Source organism: Pyxicephalus adspersus, chromosome 1 (genome assembly GCF_032062135.1).
Source record: "Pyxicephalus adspersus chromosome 1, UCB_Pads_2.0, whole genome shotgun sequence".
Lineage (NCBI taxonomy): Eukaryota > Metazoa > Chordata > Amphibia > Anura > Pyxicephalidae > Pyxicephalus > Pyxicephalus adspersus.
Genome location: NC_092858.1, coordinates 142999909 through 143025197, shown reverse-complemented (window position 1 = coordinate 143025197; position 25289 = coordinate 142999909). Strand labels below are relative to the sequence as shown.

At 37.9% G+C, this 25289-nt stretch overlaps 1 protein-coding gene across 1 annotated transcript in view; it reads right to left on the bottom strand.

Annotated features, from left to right (window-relative positions):
• The window catches only part of NLK (nemo like kinase), a 104045-nt gene that overhangs the window by 7298 nt on the left and 71458 nt on the right, over window positions 1-25289 (bottom strand). The window contains exons 4-7 of the mRNA XM_072416736.1: window positions 20491-20626; window positions 15018-15227; window positions 10763-10864; window positions 72-158 (exon numbers count right to left, since the gene is read on the bottom strand). Of these exons, the coding sequence (XP_072272837.1) occupies window positions 72-158; window positions 10763-10864; window positions 15018-15227; window positions 20491-20626 (535 nt within the window). The remainder of the gene's footprint in view (window positions 1-71; window positions 159-10762; window positions 10865-15017; window positions 15228-20490; window positions 20627-25289) is intronic.

The following is a 25289-nucleotide window of genomic DNA, read 5'->3' as shown; positions in this document are numbered from 1 at the left end:
GTATACAAACATTTGTTGTGAAGAATACATCAAGCAAAACATCTGGCTAAATAAAAGAACGCTTTACTTACTGGATCAAAGACTAACATCCTGCAAAGTAGATGAACAGCTTCATGAGTGGCCTGGCTGGACAGTGTGTACAGGACAGGAAGAGATGGCTGTAAAAAAAAAAAAAAACAAACAAAAAAAAAAACAAAAGATGTTACACGTCTGAGTTATGCATAAAAAGTGCTGAATAGCCTCAAATCTCTTCTGTTATGCATGCTGACTGAAATTACCAATCTGGGTGATGGATGCACGCACTAAGCCAACGCTGCACTTCTGTCTTCTCAATTTAGTGTCATGCAGGCTCAGTATCACACTGAGAATCTTATCAAATTTTAAAACAAAATTGCCCTTGAAGAGAAACATTGAGTTTCTGGAATATTTATATTGCAGCAAATCCCAAAATCCTATATTGTACAGATGTATAATTCTAAGTAGCTGCATGTTGGAAGGATAATGCCAAAAACAGTTTACAAGGAAATAAAAATCTGTTAATTCAATGTGGCGTCGGCTGGTGTAAGTGCAGTGAATCAGTCTTCATGGCATTTTCACCTAGGTAAGCCTGAGTACAGGTGTGTAATTACTATTTCCTTTAGGCTCCATTTACACTTTCATAAAATTAGAGATGAGAAAAGTTTAGAAAACCTTATAGAATCTCCATGGTGTTCTGCCTAATTTTTTTACTGCCATTTATTTGTCAAATATGCTGATGATCCATAAAGCAACCAATTTAATCACTGCAAAGCTGTATGTGTAATCATGCTGGTGGAGGATATGGGAATAATCATAGTACTTGGAATCATGTGTATGAGCACACTGGGGGATTTGCACAGCCTATTTTTATGAATGTATTACAGGGAAATGTTTTCTAAACCTTGAGGCTGTGAAGGAGTCCACAAACTACCATTAGTACCATACTGAGACTTATACTACCATGTGCCTGGAACTGAGCTGGGGGTAGCTTTTGGTTCACAGAACTGCAAATGTGCGGCTTACTGCACAGAATTAGAAAAAAAGCAATGATGGACAGGAGAAAGATGTTTAAACAAAAGAGAATTCACAGTTTCTTATGTGAAAAAAGTATCATTATCTACCCTGACTTTACTTGAGCTTTAAATAAGTAAGGCAAACAGGTATTTTTTTTCTGGCAAATTATTTTTGGTGGCAATAAAATAAGCCATGGTTATGGTAAAATACAAGTATCCCATGATGTAGATAGAGATCCTTTGAAAGCGTATGATTAGAAATAAAAACAAATATGGGCTTGTTCAGTAAGGCAAACATCACAATGCATGGATCCATTGTGACATGGATTTGACTACTTACAGTCATATCACAAAAGCAGAATTCTACGTAACGGGTTTTTGTACTTTATGCATTTTCACAGATCTACGTCTAGGAAAAATATAAACAACATCAACCAAAATGCCTTTTTCTGTTCCACAAAGTGTTGATCCTTGGTGAAAAATAAAATGTAGGGGGAAAAAAGGGGGATGATGGGACTTCACGCTGTAATAAATTACATACTATCAAACCTTAGTGGAGACTTCAAGGTGAAAGCAGTTTATGAAAGCCTTGTGTTACTCATTCCTTCTAGTGGTATGTTTCTTTAGGTTTGAAGAGCACCTGAATCTTAGAAAAAAGGAGCAGTGTTCTTGCAGCAAAGGAGGTTAGTTTATATTCAACCTGTAGTATTTTAAGCAATCCTTTTCCATCTACTCAGCAGGGTGATGACTGAAGGTGCAGTGAGATACGCCTAACATTTAGAATCGTCATTGTTGAAGTCTACCCATAGCACAGTGAAGGCTCTCAGGGTGCTAAGGCCACTGCACTGTGGGATACAACATATTGTACAATAGCCTTATTTTTAAAAGCTATTTTATAGCAAACCCAATTAATTTTATTTTTCTGCTGTTCTATTAGGCTGTGAAAAGCAATACTGTAAGTTTCAAGGCTTTGTAATTTCTGTATTTAGGAGGCAGCAGAGAGAGAGTCCAGTGTCACAAACCGCTATAAATCAACAGCTTATTGACTAAAGGAATGGAAGGTCAGGTGGACAAAAAACAAGTTCTGAGCATGGAGGCTGTGCTTATCTACATGCATCTCAAGACTTAATTGTTAATCTAGGGTGTAATGTACTCCTAAAAGGTGAAGTGTTACTTCTAATCCTGCAATTTTGGTTTAGGGTCTAAACTACAACGAAATCCAGGTATTATAGCAGCTCAAATAAAGAAACTCATTAGGGTATTTTCTATACTGCAGTGTCGTATCACCAGTCAAATATTGACGTAAATCCCTTCAAATTAAGCTGAGCATATGATAAAACTTTGTTATCTTCAATTAAATACATGCGTAAAGGTTCAGTAGATCTGGAGATACTGACAGCTTAAATTATATGCAAATATTGCCTTTCCCTGTAACCACCAATGCTACCTACTAAGTCTATTGATCAGCAAAATCCCGGTTGAAATGGGCAGAGCCAAGCCAATATGTTTTACCCCCAAATAGGAGTCTAAAGGTTTGTATATATTTTGGCTGTGTCTATCAGTCTTTTTGTTATGCGGTTTTCATTGAAACTAGTCACTAATAAAGGCTTCATCCACTGCACAATAGGAATTTCCCAAGTTTCCCAGGTTTACTTTAATGTTATACAGGTTTTCATTAGCCCAAAACACTATAATTTGTAAAGTGTTTAGAAGTCCATTAGAAAGGTAATGAGAGGGCAGAAGTGCCTTTTTCTTTTAGGTGTTAAAACTGCAAGAGAAACATTCTTAAAAATAGGATCCAAAACACATGGTATTATCACTGGAGAGTCTTAACAGGTTTATAAAATTACCAAGCCCCACAGTCTGCACCTTTCAGCAGACAAAACAGTTAAAAAGGGTTTCCAATCAGTTTCTCTGGACTACAGCACATTACTTAAGCCCATGAGTCTTAAGGAAAACAGCCCACCAATTTTAGAACAGCTTTTACATGCTAAAGCACACATTTTTACAGTATAGAACGTTATTTAACTGGCTCAATCAACCAAATGATATGTATTTATTAGTGCATGTAAAACAGTTTGAAGAACCCAGAAGCAGAGTACCATAATTCTTTTTTTTCTTAATATCCAGGTTTTATGTTCTTGTAATAGCTTTGCACAGCCATAATATACACGAGTTCAATTTGAAAGTATAATAGACTTGCTTTTTTTCCATGGCTACAGTAATCGGCTAAAGTAACAGCCCATTTTGTGCCCCAGTAAAAGTAACTGGTTTATTGAATTTCTACTTTCTTGTGCTCACTGATTAAATTGTAGGCATTGCTCTCCTGGACATTAGGCTGCCCGTCTCTGACGACTTTGTGAACCTAGTCCTCTGCTGAAGGTTGGTGCTTTACCTTGCAGCTCTGGAGGACTGACAGATGGGAACAGTGGCTTAAGGGTTACTAATACTCAGACTTGCGCTGCTTGCTGGGAAATGGATTATTTTTTTTCTCCTCTCTCTTTCCTCTAAACATGTTTTTGTTTGCAGGATGACCCATGTGTGGCTTATGACAAGGCTTCTGGTTACAGAGCAGGGATATTGTCATTTGGGCAAGGCGCCAAATTGATGTCCTGCATTATCTGTCCTGTCTGAGTATTAATGGAAACAGATCAGGATAAGTGAAAGTGACAGCATGATGCATTCCACAGAGAAGCACAACTAGGTCAGCTAAATGACAACCACCAAAAAAACACTACTTGGTGCCATATGAACATCCATACATTGCTTATTGCTTTAATAAAATGAGTAATCACTAATTCTAAAAAACAGATTGTTTTAATATGTCAGCTTCCTGATCAGAGGCAATGCTTGCTGTAAAGCAATAAAGAGCTCACCCCTGACAAGCCAAAACCTTATGTCCAAGAATCTGACTTTCATGCTGTCAGACATTTTTTTTCAAGTGTTTAAGAAAAATGGCCTTTAAAAGTTTCAATATGCGACTGACCGGTGCCCTGCCCTACACCGTTGAGGCAGCGGATAGCTGACTTGAGAAGTGCCTTTACTGTACTATAGTTCATGATTGTCATGTTAAAGCTGCTCTAATTGCCTTGCCTTACAGCTTCCCTCACATTGGTTACATGTTTTGCTGTTAATCTGCTCAAGTGTTTGCTCCAACACCGATTTTTGGTTTCTAACGGTCATTATGATGTTACTCTAGCTGTCTTGCCTTACAGCCTTGCTCATATTGCATATATGCTCTATTGTTAAATTGCCCGAGAGTGTCGCGGCCCTGGGGGGGGGGGCTCGGGGCTGCCCATAATTATTGCTGGGTGCCCCGGGTTCACCCTAGTGGCTTGACCCTGATTGTGGTCGGCATTGGCCGGCACTATGCTGATGTCTATGTGGTTTATTGGTTCTCGTCCTCTGGGTCCATGGTCTCTCTGGGAGGAACTGCTCATCTGCCAAGCGAGTTTGTTCCCTGTTCCCACCTTATAGGTGGCGGGGATGGGCGGATGTCAGTCCCTCCCTGTTTGCCGATAGGCAAATACTAACCTACTGGTTTACATTTTTTCCTTGGTTTCTTGTTCTCTATGTTGTTGCTATGGGGGTGTAGTTTGACCCCCTATCCCCCCCCCCCTTTCCTGAATGTGACACTATGTGGGGCTGTTACCGGCTCTGGATGATTTCCTGCAAGTTTCTCCGAGGATATCCTTTTAGGTGGGCGGTTTTGGCTAAAGCACTTTGGTCCCCTCTTAAACCCAATGGCTACTACCCTGTTTCCCCGATGATAAGACACTGTCTTATTTTTTTTTGAAGGCCAAAATATGCTCTAGGGCTTATTTTCAGGGGGATGCCTTATTCACCCATGAAGAAGACTACAGTACACAGTTATTGTTCATGTGCCATTCTAAGGCTCCAGGCCCAGATGGTCTACCGTATCTATATTACAAAACATTCCTGCCGGAGCCCTCCTCATATCTCCTGAAACTATTTAATGACTTTTTAAAGGGCAAGCTGATCCCCCCTTCTATGTTGACCTCTCATATTACAGTGATATCGAAACCGGGCAAGGACCCATTGGACTGCTCGAATTATAGACCAATAGCCCTCTTAAACTCTGACTTTACGAAAATCCTGGACACTAGATTGTCCAAGTTCCTCCCTTCTCTCATCCATGGGGATCGGACGGGCTTCATCCCATATAGACAAGCGAGTGACAATACCAGAAGGGTAATCAATATCATTGATTTTATTAATAAACGGAAAGCCCCGTCCTTGATACTTAGTCTGGATGCCGAAAAGGCATTTGATCGCCTTAGTTGGCCCTTTATCTTTTCCACTCTGAACAAAATGGGCTTTACCGGTCCCTTTTTAAGGCGATTGAGTCTTTGTACACGGCCCCATCGGCCTCAGTCAAACTGCCCCATGCTACCTCTACCATGTTTCCCATTAAATATGGGACAAGGCAAGGGTGCCCATTGTCGCCCCTGCTCTTCGCCTTATGTATAGAGCCCTTGGCGGCCTGCATCCGCTCCAACCCAAATATACACGGGGTGCCCGTGAAAGCATACAAGCTCTCTCTGTATGCAGATGACATTCTCCTGACTTTGTCTCGATTACCTCCCTCCCTAATTTATGGAAAGAACTAAATGTATATGGTGAAGTCTCGGGATTTAAAATTAATTCCTCCAAAACGGAGGCTTTGCCTCTCCATATCCCCCCGTCGGGGCTACGGACCTTGCAGGACTCTTTCTCCTTTAACTGGCAGGAGCGCTCCCTCCGCTACCTGGGGACCCAAACCCCTTCCACATACTCCCAATTGTACTCCCACAACTTTCCCCCCATTATTTCGGGAGTCAAACAACTTTTTGTGCAAATGGAAGAATCACCCGTTGTCGCTGCTCGGTAGGATAGCTTCGGTTAAGATGATGCTTCTCCCCAAACTGTTATACCTGTTTGAGACATTACCAGTTAGAGTACCACCCCAAGTACTGAAAAGAGTCCAAACTGACTTTATGCGTTTTATTTGGGCTTATAAAAGACAGAGTGCCCAAACGTATTGTTTGTGCGCCTAGGGAGGGCAGAGGACTGGGAGCTCCAGACATCCACAAATATTACCTGGCGGCCCACTTGCGGCACCTTCTGCTATGGACCTCCCCTTACCCCCCTAGTGTTTGTGCAGAACTGGAGGAGGAATGGATAGCCCCTATACACCCCAATGTTATGTTGTGGTGTTCCTCATTATTAGCGGAGTCTGGTTTAACGGCACCTATTGTATTCACGAGGAACATGTGGAGGGCCTGCAAAACTAAATATGGTCTGGCATCCCCAGCCTCGAGGTTAACCTCCATAATCCTCAACCCACAAATACCAAATAGTCTATCTGGATCAATGTCTGGCCACTGGAAGGACAGAGGTCTATATCAAGTCAGGCACGTCCTGCACCCAACTGAGAGGAGGCTGCTTTCCTTTGCTGAACTAGGTAACAGAGTGGAACTGCCTCGTAGTTCTTTTTATGCCTACCTACAAATACGGCATTATATTTTGTCACTACAACCCACAGCCCCCTTCCAGGCCCTCACTGCATTTGAGAGACTATGCATGGAAGGTCCCCCGCACCAAAGGAACAGTTTCTACCATTTACTGCCTCCTACATGCTTCAACACAGGGGAACTCACATAAGTTTGGCTACATGCTCAAATGGGAGGAAGTTCTGGGTCGGTCTTTATCCCCAGAAGAATGGCTTGATATCTGGGAGGCAGCACATAGAAGTTCTATCTGTACACTACATAAAGAAAATTTGTAATAAAATTGTGCTCAGAGGGTATCACAGGCCGGCGGTGCTTCAACGATTGTTTCCTAATGTTGACCCCATGTGTTGGAGGTGTGGAAACCACCGAGGTACAATAGAACATATACTTTGGTTCTGCCCCCTTATTCAGACATACTGGTCACGGGTTAACGACTTAATATCAGCTGTGACCCAGCAACCTATGACACTAGACCCTCTCTCCCATCTCCTAGGTCAACCTTCCCTAACGCTGCCAAATGTGTCTCGTAAACTAGCCTCCCATATTCTAGTTGCAGCGCGAACACTGATCCCCTCCAGATAAAAGGCAGCTTCGCCAAGAGATTCACCTTATGGAGTACCTCACGGCACTCCTTAGAAACATGGTGGCCAAGTTTGAGATGGTTTGGGAGGCTTGGGATCACTACTATGCTAACCAGCCCGGTTGACCCCCTTGGCTTTTTTCTTGCTGGAAAATGTCACACTACCCAAATTCTGTCTTCCCCACCCTCACACCCTAGGATGTTTAAATGATGTGCTTTGTTCAGGAATTGGTTACTGTTATCCTTGAAACTTGAATATGTTTTGTTACAATCTCATAGTGTTATCCTCCTTTGTGTTTCCCTTTTTCCTTTACGTATCCTGTTGAAAATCTCTCAATAAAAATACAATTTCAAAAAAAAAAAACGTTTCAATATGAAGTAACTTTAACAAAAGCCATTAATCCAAACTGATTTGGACACAACATACTTTTACACAAACAAAAATACATCTAAAAATAAATAAACAAAAGCACAAATGAAGTAATGATGGGTCTAAGCTTTAACAAACTGCACTTCATTAGGAATGTTTACATGTAAATCTAAATTCATTTATTTACAGTTGAAAAAACTCTTAGCAAAACAAGGTGTGGTTATTTATTAATATTTTCATCAATGCTACCAGAATTTGAGCAGCATGGCAAGGGTGACAATGCTGCACTGATTTCACCACAACATGAACAGAGTTGTCAATCTATGTAAGTAATATCTACCCGACATTCCAAGGGGACACTCGAAAAGCAGAGTCCAGGGAAGCCTTTATCACCTGGCGGTCATAATAAGTGAAGATGAGAAAGCAAGCTTGGTGCCGCTCCATCGTTCTCCCCCCTCCCCTCTCCATAGAGCAGAATGACACTGTAAGCACAGCGCTCATTCAGCCTTTTGTTGTTGGAAAGGATTGTAAAAGATTCTTTCCAATGACAATTACTGAACGTGTGTACATACCCAAAGAGAAAAAGAATTTGTACTTCATATGACCACCAGTAATGAGTAAGCTAATCTATTATTTAGCCTACTTACCTTGAATGCTCCATGAACAAAGTCGTGCTAAACTTTATGAAGTTTTCTATGCAGACCCATAGTGCCAGCGATTGATAACATCACTTTTCAACTATTGATATGATGCTAAAAAATAACCATGAAAAGCCAGGAGTACAATGCCAACCCGATCTTTAAATAAACCAAAATTGGGACAATTACTTGAATGTTCTCTATTCAAAATGCATTTTCATAAGGTGTTCTGATGTTGTATACCCTGGGGACTGGACACCTGCTCTATGCCTTAATGATTGCTGGTCCCTCTACCACTTCAATGCAGGTTGCTGCGTGATCCTCTATGATATAAACACTTCACATCACTTTATATGGCCAGGATCGTTATAATGATTATATGCTCACCTTTCTACATTTGGTCCACTTGCCAGTTACATCTATGATCTTCAATGTAGGACAGGTGATATACAGAACACAACCATGGCAGTGTGATAGGTAAAGAGGATTTATCTCGGCTGCTGGGTCCACCATCCTGTTATATCTATGTACACACGTTGAATGATTCTCGTTCAATACAGATGGGCTCATCCCAGGAGACGTTCAAGCATCTGCCCTGACCCGTTCAACACCACTCCCCTCTCCACAGAAAAGAACAGAACTGTGTGTACAGTGCTCGGTATTTCATCTGTGACTCTAATGAAAGATAGTTTCCAGCAATAATTGAACATGTGTACACAGCCTATAGCTGTAAAGCAACCTGAGGTCACCCTGCATGCCTGCCACAAGTAAATATTAATGATATGTTAATGTGTTTAAAAAAAGAACACGTCCTCAATTGTGGCTATTTAGAACTACAATTCCCCTGTGCAAAAAAGAAATTGTATTTGATTGTAGCAGCAGAGTAACAAGAAAGAAAAAAGGTGAACATGAATAATTCCTCCCTACAGAGCACAGGAATACCGACTCTTTGAGGAACAGAATGAGGAGGTCAATGGGGGATTCAAAACTGTTTTTCTTTAAAAGGAGATGAGTAAATTGAAAGCACCTATTTTTTTCTTTTTTTAGCTGATAAAAAAAGCTTTGAATGTAGAAAATGGAATAATCACCTGAGTTCCGCTTTAAAGGATGGAAAACATAATAAACAGGTGCTACCACTATCTCACAAGAGAACATTTAAAATATCAATTCCCAATAAGTACCTACAATGAAGCTTCTAAGTCTCAGAGGGGTGTGAGGAGTAATCTACCTAGTCATTTGCAGTGTAAAAAGTTGCATTTAGTAGAACAGTGGTCGCCAACCTTTTGGACCTCATGGTCCACTAGAATTATGGACACAGGACCACACATGCACGGGGAGCCGTCAGTATCGTCATGATGCTAGAACCCGCCCACGGCCCTGAGCCTGTGATCTCTACGGGGGACATGGTCTGCGGCACTGTGGGGTCAGGAGAAGGACAGAGCAGCGGACCAACAAAATTTTCTGGACGACCACCAGTTGGAGACTGCTGTTCTCGAACAAATACATCAAATGCAAGTGCACCAAAACAACAACAGCTAGGTTTGATCTTCTAACACTTGGAAAGTGAATGAAATAGGGTGAGATACGTCTGGTAAAAAAATATTAGCCTTTATGTACCTATCATTACAGAAAATTTCTAAATGAAGTATGGAAATCCCCAAGAGATACCCTTGGTTATAACCCATCACACATTAGACACATACTACTGCACAGAACCGATAGCCATCGTTACCTGGTGTCATTATATCAGAGAAAGTATCACAGAAGTTTAATATCTGTTAGGATGTTAGACAGGATACTCAATGCATTCCATCTGTTGACATATGTGGTTTTTACCTCGTACAGCCCCAGTGTGAGAAGGTAAGCTGACTGAACTAATAAATCAAGTTCTAAAAACATAAGCATTAATAGACTGCCTGACAGGGGAATTGACCTTAACATTACATTGTATAGAATTATATGTATACGTAGTAAAAAATAATAAAAAAATAAAAAATAAAAAAAAAAATTAGCAAATGTTAGCCAATTATTCCCTGAATGTCTGGGCCTATCCTTAAGGAGCCAAAAACACTTTCAGGTCGTTGGAGGTTACACGCCCTTCCTGCCCTACATTCTTACTGAACTACAATCTAATACAGTGTTTCTCAACCAGGGTCCCTCTAGAGGTTGTTAGGGGTTCTATGAGCAATGAGCAGTTTGGGGTTCTCAGGTCAGTTTACCTAACACCAATGATGTCTTTGGCTATCTATAAAGGTGACATTCTTCCCACTGTGCAGAAATCTAGGAGGCATTTTTCCCACTGACAACTACACTAATGTACGGTGAGCTGTGGAAATAGTAATTATAGAAGGGGGTTCCCCGAAGACCAGAAAGTTATTTCAGGGGGTTCCCCTATGTAAAAGAAACCCTTATCTAATGTGTAGAAGGGACTAGTCAGGCTGCTTCAACTAGGTGCAGAAGCTTTAAATTTGTAGAACACAGCCTGTTCTACATGTATGATCAGACACCTCTATATGTCTGCAGTTTACACTTTTTTATGACACTGTCACTCCGCATGTATAGCCATATTGTTTTCTGCTTTGTATACATAATTATTTAATTTTCGGTTCTACAGTACAATTATTTGTTACCTGTTTATGAGGACCCCTGAGTATATGTGCCTTGGCGCCTTCACAAGCCGTCCTCATTGCTTCAAGTGACGGTGTTCCCAACAAATCCGTAATCAAGTCCAACTAAAAAATCAAAACAGAGGACAAAATAAGCAGTGTAACAATTATCCACATTTGAGCTACATTTACTCCTCAAATTAGAACCTGCAGTTTAAACCCACCAAAAAAAGTTATATACAGATTTATGCAAATGTCTCTACAATGATTCATTTTGGTTCAGGACATAAGACAATTATCTTTACATCATATCCAACATTACCTAATTGAATTAACATTGATGTACATGCAACAAGAGACAATCAGAAAGTTTAGCTCCCACAAGGGAAAATGCTCCAAAAAGTGTCCACAAATATTAACTTTGAGGCCCCAGACACTTGTTAGAAATAAGCCTGTGATTTACCTTGCCACCTTTATATTATTATTAACTTGTGTTTATATAGAGCCAACATATTCGGGAGCGCTTCACAAATTCATAGCCTAACTGTCCCTCAAAGGTACTCACAATCCTAAGTCCCTACCATAGACGTATTTCATTACCAAAATCCAAGGTCAATTTTGAGGGGAAGCCAATTAACCTACTTCATGTTTTTTGAATGTGGAAGGAAACCGTAGTACCCGGGGGAAACCCACGGCAAATACGGGGAGAACATACAAACTCCTTGCATGTAGTACACCTGACAGTATCTCGAACCTGAGGCTGCAAAGGCCAAAGTGCTAATCTCTGAGCCACTGTGCCATCTATTTTTTGATGTAGTTGCCCATATTAACATCACTCTCTATATTTCTGCTCTTGTATGCTGTCCCCATTCAATCCCATTAAACCTTGGATAAATACATGCTTCCTGGTGTGGAAGTTGAGGAATAGGGTTTACAGGTTCTGGAATGCTTTTGTCCTACAGTTGTTACATCTCTATCTATGAAACCTATATATGAGCAGTATGCTTTCATAGTAAAAAATGACCATCCAAAGTACTGGCACTGAACACTTTACTTTTTTTTTTTTAGAGCCTGGGTTGTAAATATGCAAAAGAATGGGCATAATCTTGTAAATGCAACAGTCAAGCCCTCCTGAATTCCAAAATACAAGAATCTGATAAAGTCAGGGAATACATGACACCAAAATCTGGGGGTCATGAACTCAAAAAAAATAAAATAAATGCTAGGCACTTCACCTATGATGGATTTGTGTTCCTGTGGCTTCCTAGTAACAGAGATAGTGACACTTCCAAGAAAAAAGCACAGGTGTGCCGATTTAAAAAAATTTAAACAAATTTCCATTCTAATTTCACCTGCAATTCTGTGAAATGAGCTGGAAAGCCCTGTTCCCATAGGACAAGCTTGGGAAACACCAAAAAGTAAAGTGTATAGATTATGAAGGACAGGAAAAAAATGAGAACTTTATAACAAGGCTGAAAAAGCTCCAAATCCCAATCAATGAGCACAGGGCTTTTCCTAAAAAAAGATTTCACGCTGTATGTGACTTGGCTGCGGTTGTGTACAATGAATCAGAAAATGCAGGAAAGAGTTAAAGTGATCAGTAGGCAAATATACCTGTCAGGCAAAGAAAAGGGTATAATTCAACCTTTATCAGTGGGGGTTTGTGCACCTGGTCCTCAAAGCTTGCCAAAGGATTGTTGTGAATGCTGCAGCTGAAAGTGTAATCGGAACAAAATCTCTCCTGGGAACGGTAATTGCTACAAAAACTGCTCAGTGCGATGTTGCTTAGGAGAAAAAAGGGCACCTGGGTATCATGTTCTTTTGAAGGACTTTAGAAAATTAATAATGTTTGTCAAGTACAGTCGCCTTACGTCTGCCTAGAACACATTTTTTTGTCACTTCTTAGTTGCAGTGTAGAATTAATCCATCAACTATGTGGGCCTAAAGCCAGGTCTATCAGTAGATCTGCTGTGATTCTATTGCAGTTTTAACGTTAGATATGTCAGTCCAGATGACAAAAATCAGCTCTGAAGTTTCAAATGTTTAAAATATTTTTCATCAGTGGTGAGGGGAACTTTATCAGTGATGAGGGGAACTTTATCAGTGATGAGGGGAACTTTATCAGTGATGAGGGGAACTTTATCAGTGATGAGGGGAACTTTATCAGTGATGAGGGGAATGCTTTTTGTGTTTGATGGCAGAATCAAAGCAAGTCTGCAACAGGAGATGAAGCAAAGCTGAAGACATCCTGCTTCAGTGGTTTGCAAAAATCAAAGCAGTTTTTACTTCAGCATTACAAATCTCATACCAACAACTTGACAAGTCTACATAAATAAAAGCAGGGGAGGCATTAGTTTTATTTTTTTCAGGCATTTTCTATTTTATTTTCACTAGGTAATCGTGCCAGTAAGACATTTTCTGTCCCTGGGTGACAATTTTTACTTTATTTTATAAATATACAGTGGAATGCATTTTAAGGAACAGGGCAAAAGGAACCAAATACTAGACGTTTACATACAAGTTAGTTACAAAAGAGGTGAGAATTGGTTAAAATGCTCTAATAAAAATGACTGTGCCTAGGTGTGAGATGAGCATCTGGGGAAAATAATTGCATCAGTCTGCTGCAGGGGGGAGAGGAATGGATTTCCTAACCCTCATCCCTGATCATGCACAAAGAAAGTATGTTTCTGCCACTGGAAACAAGACTTTTAGTTAAATCAGAGCTCAAAGCTCCAGAGAAAGATGGGGATTGTAGGGGAATGCTTCTGTACTTCAACAGCAGCTGTCAAATTTTAATTTAGCTTGGAGAAGCCTGCTAAGATTTATGTAATATACCAGACACTTCTTTATAATGTGTAATCTGACTTTAGCTGTCTGCAGGATGCCACCTCCAGCTGATCAGTCATCCCAGTGGTTCTAGTACACATTGTTCCCAAGCCTTCTACCAGAAAATTCATTTGCCAATTCCTTCCTCTGTCTAAAATGTTTCTGAGCTGACTAATAAGTTACAGATCAAAAGTACTCAAGAAATCGTACAAATGCCAGTGAAATCTTTGATCTTGTTTCAAAGCTTTCTTCCTGCGTATCCAAACAAATGCATAAGGAATCACAGCTCGAACAAATACTTCAAAACCTTGAGATAATAGGTGAAAAGAGATATACAGAGTAGGCAAAGCTAATGAGCAGGTTATGCAAATCTAACTAATTTTTGATTTGTCAGTTTGACACCCTGCCTAATATTCCCATCAACACATTTTTCAACCATGCCACATGGATATTATTTTATTTCTTGACACGTTCGGTGCCTCAGGATATTTACAGATATTAGTAAACTGTGATAGAATCATTTGGTACTATTCACTGGTGAACCAGGGCTGCTATCCTATTATTAAGAGTAGTGTTTGCTCATAAGTTATCTATGGGAAAACAGGTGGAAGGAAATTTCTTGCAAGAATACTTCTACAAAATCTTTTTTGTTTTACACTATCTTACTTGGTTGGAGTTCTCTGTGAACCCAGCATGGATATCTCCCCTGTCTTATTCCAGTCAAGCTTGGCTTTCAGTATGATCACAAGTTTGCATGTGATGCAGCAATACTGGGCCATAGGCACAAAAGTGGTTTCTCAATAGTAACATACAATGAACTTGTGTTGTGAACTTGAATGTGACACCGATCAGTTAAAGCCAAGCCTGTGACAAATATGGGCAATGTGAAGGAAAAAATTTTATTTCCAAACAACCACCAAGACTTGTCTGCTCGGCTAAGCCTAGCAAATAAAAAATGGTTTTGTGAGGTCCCCTTTTTGGGCAGAGAGGTAAGAAAAAGACACACAGTAGGTGCCCATAGTACCAAAAAGGAAAATTGTCTAAACACTGTACATAGCCAAACCAATCCATATATTTTTTTTTTTATAATTCAAAGTTGTATTGGCTTTTCATCACAAAACTTAAAAAAATAGGAATAAGTAGCACCCCATGTAACTGTGCAAGAAAGGACCTGAATAATAGGCATTCAATAGAAGCAGTCAGAATATCAGTCAATGTCCAGGTAACTGCACATGTACACAAGTCAGGCAATAGCTGCTTCCACTGGAACCTTAAAACATGTACTGTAAAAGTTTCATGATACTTTCCCTTTAAATGTTAAATGAACCAAGTTTCACACATAAACAAATTTATACCTGGAGGATCACATGAAAAAAGATGGGTATGTCAATATTAGCATGCAAGGATTTAGTATATCAGCGATTTGAAAGCAACAAGCAAATAAGCCATTTACCTGCTGTATTGGACTTTGTGCCTGAAATAATATTCTCCTTCCAAGCAGCTCTGCAAAGATGCATCCTACAGACCAGATGTCTATAGCATTAGTGTAATGACGGCTCCCCATTAGGATTTCAGGAGCCCGATAATACTGAGTGACAACTTCCTGAGTCATATGACGAGATTCATCAAGTTCTTCCACCCTCGCCAATCCAAAGTCACAAATCTGGTAAAGCAGAACAAAAAACATTTACAACGTTTTTTAACTTTAGGAAAGCTCAGCATTGTTGTAAAGTATCTGCCTCACTATAATGCAAAAAGTTAAATGAGTGACTAATATGTTGAATACTTACCTGTCCGGAGGAGGAGGGTGTTGTGGTAAGCTACCGATGCAGCTGCTATAAGATCCTGCAGAGTGGGTTGGATAGTGTCTGTCATTGAAGTTGACTACTTTATAGGGCACAGACATCTGAATTCTACACAAACACATTCGTTATAAAGTCCTTAGTAAGCAGTTTATCAAAAGGGATTGTGACAGTCGCATGAGTGCATGTGAAAGGCTCTGCATAAACTATTACAGCTTGCAACAAATGGGAGATTATGAGTTTAGTCACATACTAGGTGAAAAATTCACTCAACGTAAAGCACAACTAATCTATGCAGATGGTTGACGACAGCTTAAGGTCATGGATACATTACAAAAGCAAAGAGAACACATTATGTCCATGCAGGTTATAAGACAACCCATACATGAAATTACTGATTTAAATTACTAAAAACTCTGTAGACACAGTGGGAACTCTGAATCTACCCTCTAGCTAAATGATCTTGAAGAGGAAGAAAACAAATAATATTTAAAAAAACAAAAAAAAAAACAAAAAAAACTTTGGAACAGATTTTTCAAATAACTACCTAAATCTTTCAAGTGAGGAAGGTTTTGAGAATGTCTATCAAAGCATAAAATGCATACATGCGTTTGCTGATCAAATGTTCTTTCCATGATTGTGAACATTGTTAGAATCTTTCCTATGAGAAATTAAAAGCTGGACACTAACGTACCTCTCATATGTTATGGCTTTTTTAAATGAGTGAGGCAGCAATATGTGCTAGAGATGATGTTTTCCACTACAAACAGGGGAGCGAAAATATTCCTTGATCAGAGTATTGACAGAAGTAGGCAGGACTGTGCAGTATAAAGGCACCTAAACTAAAGCCATGTGCAGGTATGTACATGCAATTTAAAGGGAAAGATTGGAAGTCAATTTCTACTAAGTTTAAGTGAGGGGCCAAGGTACCAGTAAAAACCTAATAAGGTGTTGAACTTATCGCTTTTCTAAACGAAAAAAAAAATGTTTTGTCTAGAAATACTTCAATTTTTACCTTTGACTATTTGGGATAAAATGACCATATAAATAAGCAGTCATCTTAATCTTTATTTAAATGTATTTTTTGAAACAAACTTCTAAAATTTCAGCTACAAAACTGATCATCGCATTTTGTGTCTGCAAAATCATTTGCAGAATCAAGCGACTAAAATAATTTCCTGTATGCAAGGTCATGTGTGATGAAAACAAAACTAATAAAGATTTTTTGTAACCACACTACCAGTTCTAGCTGCAGTGTTTGCTGTTAATAAGACAACATACTTCCTTTGGTGGTAGCAGTCTTCTGAGGTTTTCAGAGTTCATCATTCAGGTCTCATACATGGTAAAACTGTTGTTCAACTATTCAACATTCACAAGTACAATGTGTAACAGTTTCTTCTCACGTATGATTGGGTAATAATATTGAAAAAACTGCATTTTTTATCAGCGCTTGTGACCCAGATTTAGTAAATGTCCCCGTTTCGGTTCCAAAGGGGGAATAAGTCATTATAAATTTCTGATTAATTGATCTTGTTGCACTGATTAACTAATAACTCAGAAATGTGGTATTTTCCTAGAAAAGTGTTACAGCAAAGGCAACAGAAATGCACAAGACAATAAAATCAGTAGCATGTTTTTGGATGCCTGTGTGTGTTTTACCTTGAGGCTGCTAGTTTGTGCATTGCTATTAAAAAACAGTGGTAGCTGTAAAAGACTCCAACTCATTTTTTAACAAAGGATACACACTAAGGAGTCAAAACCTTCTCAGCTTGTGTCCCTCGTCACAGTATAAAGCAGTCAGAAAAGGAATATAAAAAAGCTACATACATACAAGTATCACAGACAGTACATACATTAAAAACTACTTCAACATGTTATCAATATATGAGTTATTTTATCCTACCACTCCCCCTAAATGCTGTCCCTAAAGGCCCATGGGCAGCATGGTGGCTCAGTGGTTAGCACTCTGGTTTTTTTCAGTAGGTCCCTGGTTCGAATCTCGGCCAGGGCATTATCTGCATGGAGTTTGCAGGTTCTCCCTGCGTGGGTTTCTTCCCGGTACTTCAGTTTACTCCCACATTACAAAAAGCTTCAGTCGGTGAATTGACCCCCCCCCCCCCCACAATTTGACCTTAGACTGTATTAAAGACATATGAAATATGGTAAGGACATTAGACTGTGAACCTCTTACTAGTGACATGACTATGGACTTTGTAAAGCGCTAATATGTCAGCAATATATAAATAGTGTGTAATAATAATAAGGTCCACAGGTGTTCTTGTCAAACATTGTGTTTGGTATTGAAATGCATGTGTTTGAAAACATAGTTCGACAAGAAAAGGCTGAAATTGACCTGCGTTACTTGAAATTTAAAGCAGGTCTAGCAGGTAAAGCATATCTTTATTAGGATATGCTGCATTCTAAGAAACCAAGAGCATGTCAAACACAGCCCCAGCACCACTATGCGCACTGCTGAATTAAAGTATATAGGATTTTCCTGACCTGCAAGTGATGTGCATTCCAAACATGTCAAATGCAGGAAAAAAAACACCTGCGGACACAAATCCAAAACCTTATGCTTTAACCTAACCCCAAATAATAAACTATTGTCAAGAATTTAGGGATGATGCTTTCCTTGCTGGACCAATAACCCAGCAGCAATCTTTGTGCCGTTGCCTAAATATACGGTCTTATACTGCACGTATTCTGTCAGCTCCCTGCTGCTATTAGCTTTGTTGTTTTCATGTGAAGGTCACTTCCTCAAATCTTGCCATTATTAGTGATAACATAAGTACTGGACCAGCTAAACTAAAGCACAGACCACATAGGATTTAGGAGGCATATGGCTAAACAGTGGATCATAACACAGATACTGTGGAACAAAAATCTACTCCACAGGGCTGACATTACTGGGCCCTATGCCTGGATTTTTTACCCTGTGAATAATTGTTTACAAATGACAATGTGCAACAAGCTGGAAAAATTAAAACAAGTCTTGCAGTTTTCTAGAAAATCTTACAGCTCATACAAAATTTAAATGGCAATCAACAGAGCCACAAACATTAACTGTGTACATTGCACAGGTGTTCATCGGAGAAAATGTATATAATCAGTATAGTAAACCACACAATGAAACATGTATGTGTTAAAATAAACAGGCCCAGGAGACGGGCCATTTGTGAAAAGGGGACAAAATGCAGGTGTTACCTACAGCTAACAAAGAATTCAAACATGCTGCAGTTGAGAAAGCAAAAACAAATAGATGGAAACAGACAATCTTTATCAACATGATCCAAAGTATATAAATCAGAAAAAAGAAATTTTCTGGATATCTATAATATTGTGCCTGAAAATGTAATCTGAACTGTAGTAAAAAAAGACAACGCCATTAACCAGGTAAACACAGACTGCATTTTACATTGCTATAACTTTGAGAAAGATAGTAATTTTTCTGTGATAAGGAATTTGAGCATTTTTTTTAGTGTTTTTTCTAACAGCAAGCTAAAAAAAAAAAAAAAAATGTAAAACATTTTCATGCAAACATGGATATGCCTAAAAATCATGTATGTCATTCTGAAATTTTTTGTCAACTATTGTAGGATTGTGCTGTTTGCAGAATGGTGTTCCCCAGCGTTCCTTGTAGAATAGCAATAGCACTTTTAGTCTGCCTTGCTTGCACTGATGTAGGTCATTATATTTAGTCCTTTCATAGTGCCCTCATGACAGTGTTATGAGCTGCATTTTTTTCTCTAAAATTTCCATATAAAAAGTGGAAAATATTGCAAAAAAAAAAATAGCAGCAGCCTACATAGGGCGAAACGCGTCGGGTAACTCGTTTCGCCAGTTTTTGATTTCCCTTTTGGGATACTGTATCCTTGGAGCTCTTTTATTAATACATAAATATTGCCTGTTACGGATAGTTGCATATTGTCTGGTGCCAAACTTCATTGGCTAAAATTCCTCATGTTAAATCATGTGGGATGAGTAACCTTTATAAATTGTTTAAATTGTATTGTCAAAATATCAATATTACAATACCTGTTGCAAAGAAAACCCCTCTGTCCGTTCAATACTTCATATTTAGTTAACAGCAGGTAATAAATTGATTTTTACCTATACAGGAGGGTAGGTCAGACAGAAAGATGAAATGTTTAAAACACCTGACCTATTTAGCTGGGAAAATATCCTAAGAATTGCAAGATATTCTCAAGAGAAAAAAAAAGACTCTGATGAAGTCTTTGATGAAAAATGAGCATAAAACTGTGGCCAACTACCAGCCACTAAAACAATACCTTTAAGGTTAAAACTTCACAACTAACCAGGTATGTTTCTGTAAACCCCTTACCACTCCTCATATACCTGGGACCAGGGCTATTTGTAGCTCCGCTGCAGTAAAAGTGGTATTGAAGATGACTATTGAAAAAGAATAGCATACTGGTGATTAATTGAGCAGGTAGAAAATGTTTGGAAATTTTGTTATAATAAATTTATGAATTTGAAATAATCTAGAGATATATAAATGCGCACATGACGTGTACAATGGTCACTGGACATCGTTAATGGATCCATCAGAGTGGACCTATTGGGAAAGACCGCTATATACAAGTCAAGGTAAGAGCACAGTGGGGTGCTGCTCACTCATCCTCCCCCTTACATAGAACAGAACTAGGGCTAGGAGAACAGCACTCATTCATCTGCTTTGGAAAATATCATCATACTTTCGAGCAACATAAGTTTTACATACTTTTATATAATCTCTCAAAATAAAGGGTGTTGCTTGAATGGATTGAGATGTCTGCAATGAAATATCAACTGAAAGGCAACACTTTGCATATGTTTTGTATCAAATTTATTTCCTGTGGGGGGAAAAGAAAGGATATATATCTTTAAATAAGGCATGAATCAAATCTGTACTTCAACTTTAACTTCACTCCAGCCAAAACTTTATTACCAATATTTAGGATAAACTTGGTAAAAAAATGAATATTTCTGTGAAAAAAAAATTGTTGTTAGGTAATATAAATATATATATTTATTTCTTTAATTACACTGGGGTGTAATACCTACCACCTCCTTTTAAACATGATATATATCACACATTTATATAAATATTATAAAACATACTATATCAAATACAATACAGGTAAACCCACCTCTTAGAATCTGATACAAAAAAACTTTGACATGATCTGAACTGAGAGGCTGAGGAGAGACAATGATCTTATGGAGGTCACTCTGCATTAATTCTGTGACAACATATCTGAGAGTTTAGTTAAGGTGAAACCATGACAAACCAATTTAGACTGACAATTAAGTCAAATACAGAACAATAAAAAATCGATTTATAGCAACGCCGAAATTTACCCAAAATAAAGTTTCTAAGCAAATATGTAGAATAAGACACTATCTATAAAATTTCAGTTTTAAAATATTAATTTTGTATATTTAAACAACAAAACAACACGTTTATTTACTACATTATACAGGGACTGTTAAATGATACCCAAATGCTTCAAAGCATCCAACATTTGAAACTTCCCACAGGAACTGGAGAAATTCTAAAGTTATAGAATATATATATAAATATATATATACACACACACACACACACACATGATTACAAATACTCAGGACTGAATGTGAAAAACCTTAATATATATAATTGATCTCAGGTTTTAATTATCCTTTTATGGTATTTCTTTATGGAGTTTAGTTCTTAAAGAGCAGTATATATAAAACACATAAAAGGAGATACGTACTAATATCTCTCTTTTCCAATATGTTGCCTAATTTTATTTATCCAGTATCATTTTTAAAATCAATTATCATTTCTTGAACAAGAACAAAGATAATGCCAAAATATAATTTGTTGGTGAAGGACAGCTAGCTAACCATCTACAAGTCTGCAGGTTCCTCGTTTTTTAATCTAGCCAATGAGTGAGACAGTTTGCTTGCCAAAACATTTGAGGTAAAAACTTGCAAAGAACAATTTTACATGACTTCTGTAGATTTTTTTTGTAATTTTCACAGCAGTACCCACTTTTCCTTTTTGAAAAAAAAAAATCATGACAAAATAGTGGATCACTACCAACACCCACAGCCAAACTGGAAGTGAACATTATCGGGCATTTGTGTCAAACCGGAAATGTTCTAAATATTTTAAATGACATTATCCCTGTTTTTTCTCTTTTGTGCATGCTCCCTTTTTTCTAACCCTTCTTTTTGACCTCCAGTTTGTTAACTTAACTGCAGCTCCAGTTTTGAAGTAAAATAATGAAGACATTATTTGTAATTACATTGTGAGTAATGTTTTGTGAATTAAATCTGTGAAGATACTTCTCACCTCACAAGTTGGATAAGCATGGATCCTTTCCTTGATATAGACCCTATGTTACGCATGCATTAGCAGCCTTTAGGAGTTACCATTTGAATACATATTCAAATTAGTCATTTTATTGAATGTTTTATTTTACCATTTTGTATGTGGTATTGCTTTGTGAATTGATCGCATAGATGCTGAAGACACTTATCTTCTCTCTCTCCTTTTGATCCTATTCTAAAACAAACCATTTGTCCCATATGTATCCATTCCTTCTTCTAGTAAATAATTGTAATTTCATCTTTGGGCTTTAAACCTCATTCTTGCAGCACACATTGTTTAAGGAACCATTCACACTTGTATTTTGTTAGGATACCCCATTTACTTTCAATTGACAAAGTACAAAGTAGAGCAAAAAAAAAAAAATTAGATGTGCAGCTGCTACACATTTCTGTGTGTTATAGTTCACGAGACTTAAGAAGCTAATGCACATAACAAACAATGCAGCTCTACTGCACTGTTGCATGTACAACATGTGAACTCAGGACTACAAAAATTGACATCACACAGCATATTGTTTTCAATCCATCAAAATATGACTGGCAGATTTGGAATCGTTTTCATTTTAATGCTTTCTACACTCAAACAAATATATACATTTATATATATATTTTTTTAATACACACACACACCAATATCAATGACGTAAGCTGACAAATGGCAATTAGAGAAGTGATTGAGTCTAATATTGACAGCTCTATCACAAACCTGCATCTTTCTTAAAAGAAACCTTGTTATCTCAGGAGTTATTGGCCTAAATACACATTTGACACACAGCAAACAATATGACTACACATAATCATGGACTTATATATGGATGGAATATATAAACACACACTTCACTCACTGTATACAGACATTAACCAGAACTCCACATGTAAGCAGATATAGCAAAACTTTGGTTTATGCTGAAGTCTGATCTAGTGTATACAACCTAAATTACCAAAACATTAGTCAGCATAAACCTTCAAAGCAGTATATCCCTAACAAAACTACAGTACTTAGACCAACTTTTCATACTAGTAAAGTGGTCATTTGTATAGGTAACAGAACAGTACAGCTTCATCCATTCTCCCAGTCTACGGAACCTGAGATATAAACAGGCATCAAACCCATAAAAAAGAACCCCAGAAAAAATGTTGTTCATATAAAAGAGTGGGGAAATGTTTAAAGCTTAGTCAGGCATAATCTCTTTCCAGATCTTTTACAATTTCAGTGTTTGGGAGTTCAGGTCTGAGACAGAAATTGAGGAGACAAATTTACCCAAGACATGAATAAAAAACATGTTTTAGTACAAGGAGGATTATCATTTTTGTCCAGTATATGTGTCCCCACTATTAGGGTATCATTTCCGATCTTGGTAACGCATTGAAAAGGGATATAAGAAGAAAACACGCCTAAATAAACCGTTAAATTCATTTAAGCATACGCTCTGCTAACAGATATTGAGAATGCAAAGAAACATTTACAATATTTATTACAAGACATCACAATACCAAAGCAACCTTCACTTCTATAGGTTTTAGACCTCAAGCTATCTTCATATACCATGAGCTAAAATCCAATCCAGGTTTACAGGTTAAAGCAGATATGCTATTTGTAGGTGAGCACATCCCCCAAAGACCATAGTATATAGTAGAAAAGTCCAATGAGATGCAAAAAAATTCTATATTTAGCCTTGTGTAATGTACCTTTATTTTACCACACAGGCAATAATGCACATGTGTATTTGTCTTGCCTGGGTCCTTTTCTGTGTCAATCAAATGTTAAAAAGCTTTGCAGCAGACAAAATGAACTATTGTTGTCTTTATTCAGATAACAGGACTATATGCCTAGGCTTTCTAGCAGTGTTTTGTGGAATTCTAAGTTTCCTCTAGATTCCTTGAGCAATTTGTGCCTCTCAAGTCAGTATATCTGACACTAAGGGTGACATTCTTCCCAATGGCCACCACACTAACATACTGGAGTTGAGGATAGAGGGCTTATAACAAGGATTCTTTGAAGACCTGAAAGTTATTTAAATTAATTAAACAAGTCGAGAACCACCGCATCTGACTATGAGATTATGAAGCAGCACTGTCTCCAGAAAAAGTGTTGCGGTCATCCCATGACTGTTTATATATCTTGGAAAGACTGCTAACATTGAAGTGTTGGTCCACTAAGTGGCTTTACCATTAAAGGAAAATGCTAGCAACCTGGCTATCTATTTGGTACAAAGGAGTAAATACTTTCTACTAGTAAAGCAGTAGTACGAAGATAATGAGTTTATTGTCTCATACTGATGCATATTTGTTCTAAGTTTGGGATTCAGAAAAAAGATAGCAAATACAGTTAGGATTCCAGCTATGGCTGCACACATCTTCTTTAAAAAAACATGTACCTATTAAAGCAAAATTCTTGTATCAGCTGATAACTATGTGTACAGTATTGTGATCCCTGGAAGATCTAAAAAAACAAAGAGGGCACAATCATTTTTTTCTTTCTTCCAGACATGTTTAGGAGGGGTCTAGTTTAGGAGGGGTCTAACTATCCAGGGATATGGTTTAAAAGTACAGAGAATGTATTTAGCCTGAGCTATTATTTTCTGTGACAAATTTAGCTTTGAACATAAAACAATATAATGTTTATGTGGATGAAGTTAAAACACCCAATTTAAAGTGGCAAACAACAGCTGAGTTTGACTGCAGAGTAAATTACCTACAGGAGTACAAGAAAAGCATATTAGTTTAAGGACTTGTCATATTCAGCATTATTGGTTTGTGATACATGATGTGTAATTTTGTTATTTACTATAAAAAAAACAAAAAACAAAAAAAAAACACAAGTCTTAGGCATATTATATAGTTTACCAAATATTCGGCTTAGACTGTCATTTCAGTTCTTTTTAAAATATTAGAAAGGTGTAAATTAGGAATTCAAAGATTATTTTGCAATATAAGTAATGCAATAACTTACTTATATGTCTGTGAAGAAAAACTAATTTAGCAATAGGCCAATAGTCAAAATTGTAAGCTCTGTGTAGGCATATAGCCCAGTTCTTAACCTAAACATTATGTCAGTGATCATTAGATTTGCTTAACTAACTCAAAATGACTGCCTGCAGCATAAACAACTTTAGTGTGGAAGGAATAGAACCGAGCAAAGAAGAACCATATTTAAAAGGCCCCATAGACGTGTTCGCTTACTCTTCAAATCTTACAGCAGGGTAAAAGAGCAGCAAAAAGTTAAATATTTCATATACATTATTCACAAACCTTTGGTATTCCACTGTGCAGCCCAGTCAGCCATATTTCACTGTATTGGTGCTGGTGAATAACCAAATTGATCCTAAAATGCTATCTTTTAAAGAAATATTTGACTTTTGATAATTTGTAGCAATATTGGTTATAAATCTACAATGCCGTTGAAACATGCCAAACCTACCACAGAGATCCAACTGGGGGAATAAAAAAAAAAATCAGGAAGAATTGTGTGGTATACAAGTAGTTATTTTCAATAAGGAGTGGGTGAAAAACATTCACTGACCTGTGTAATATTTTTCTAT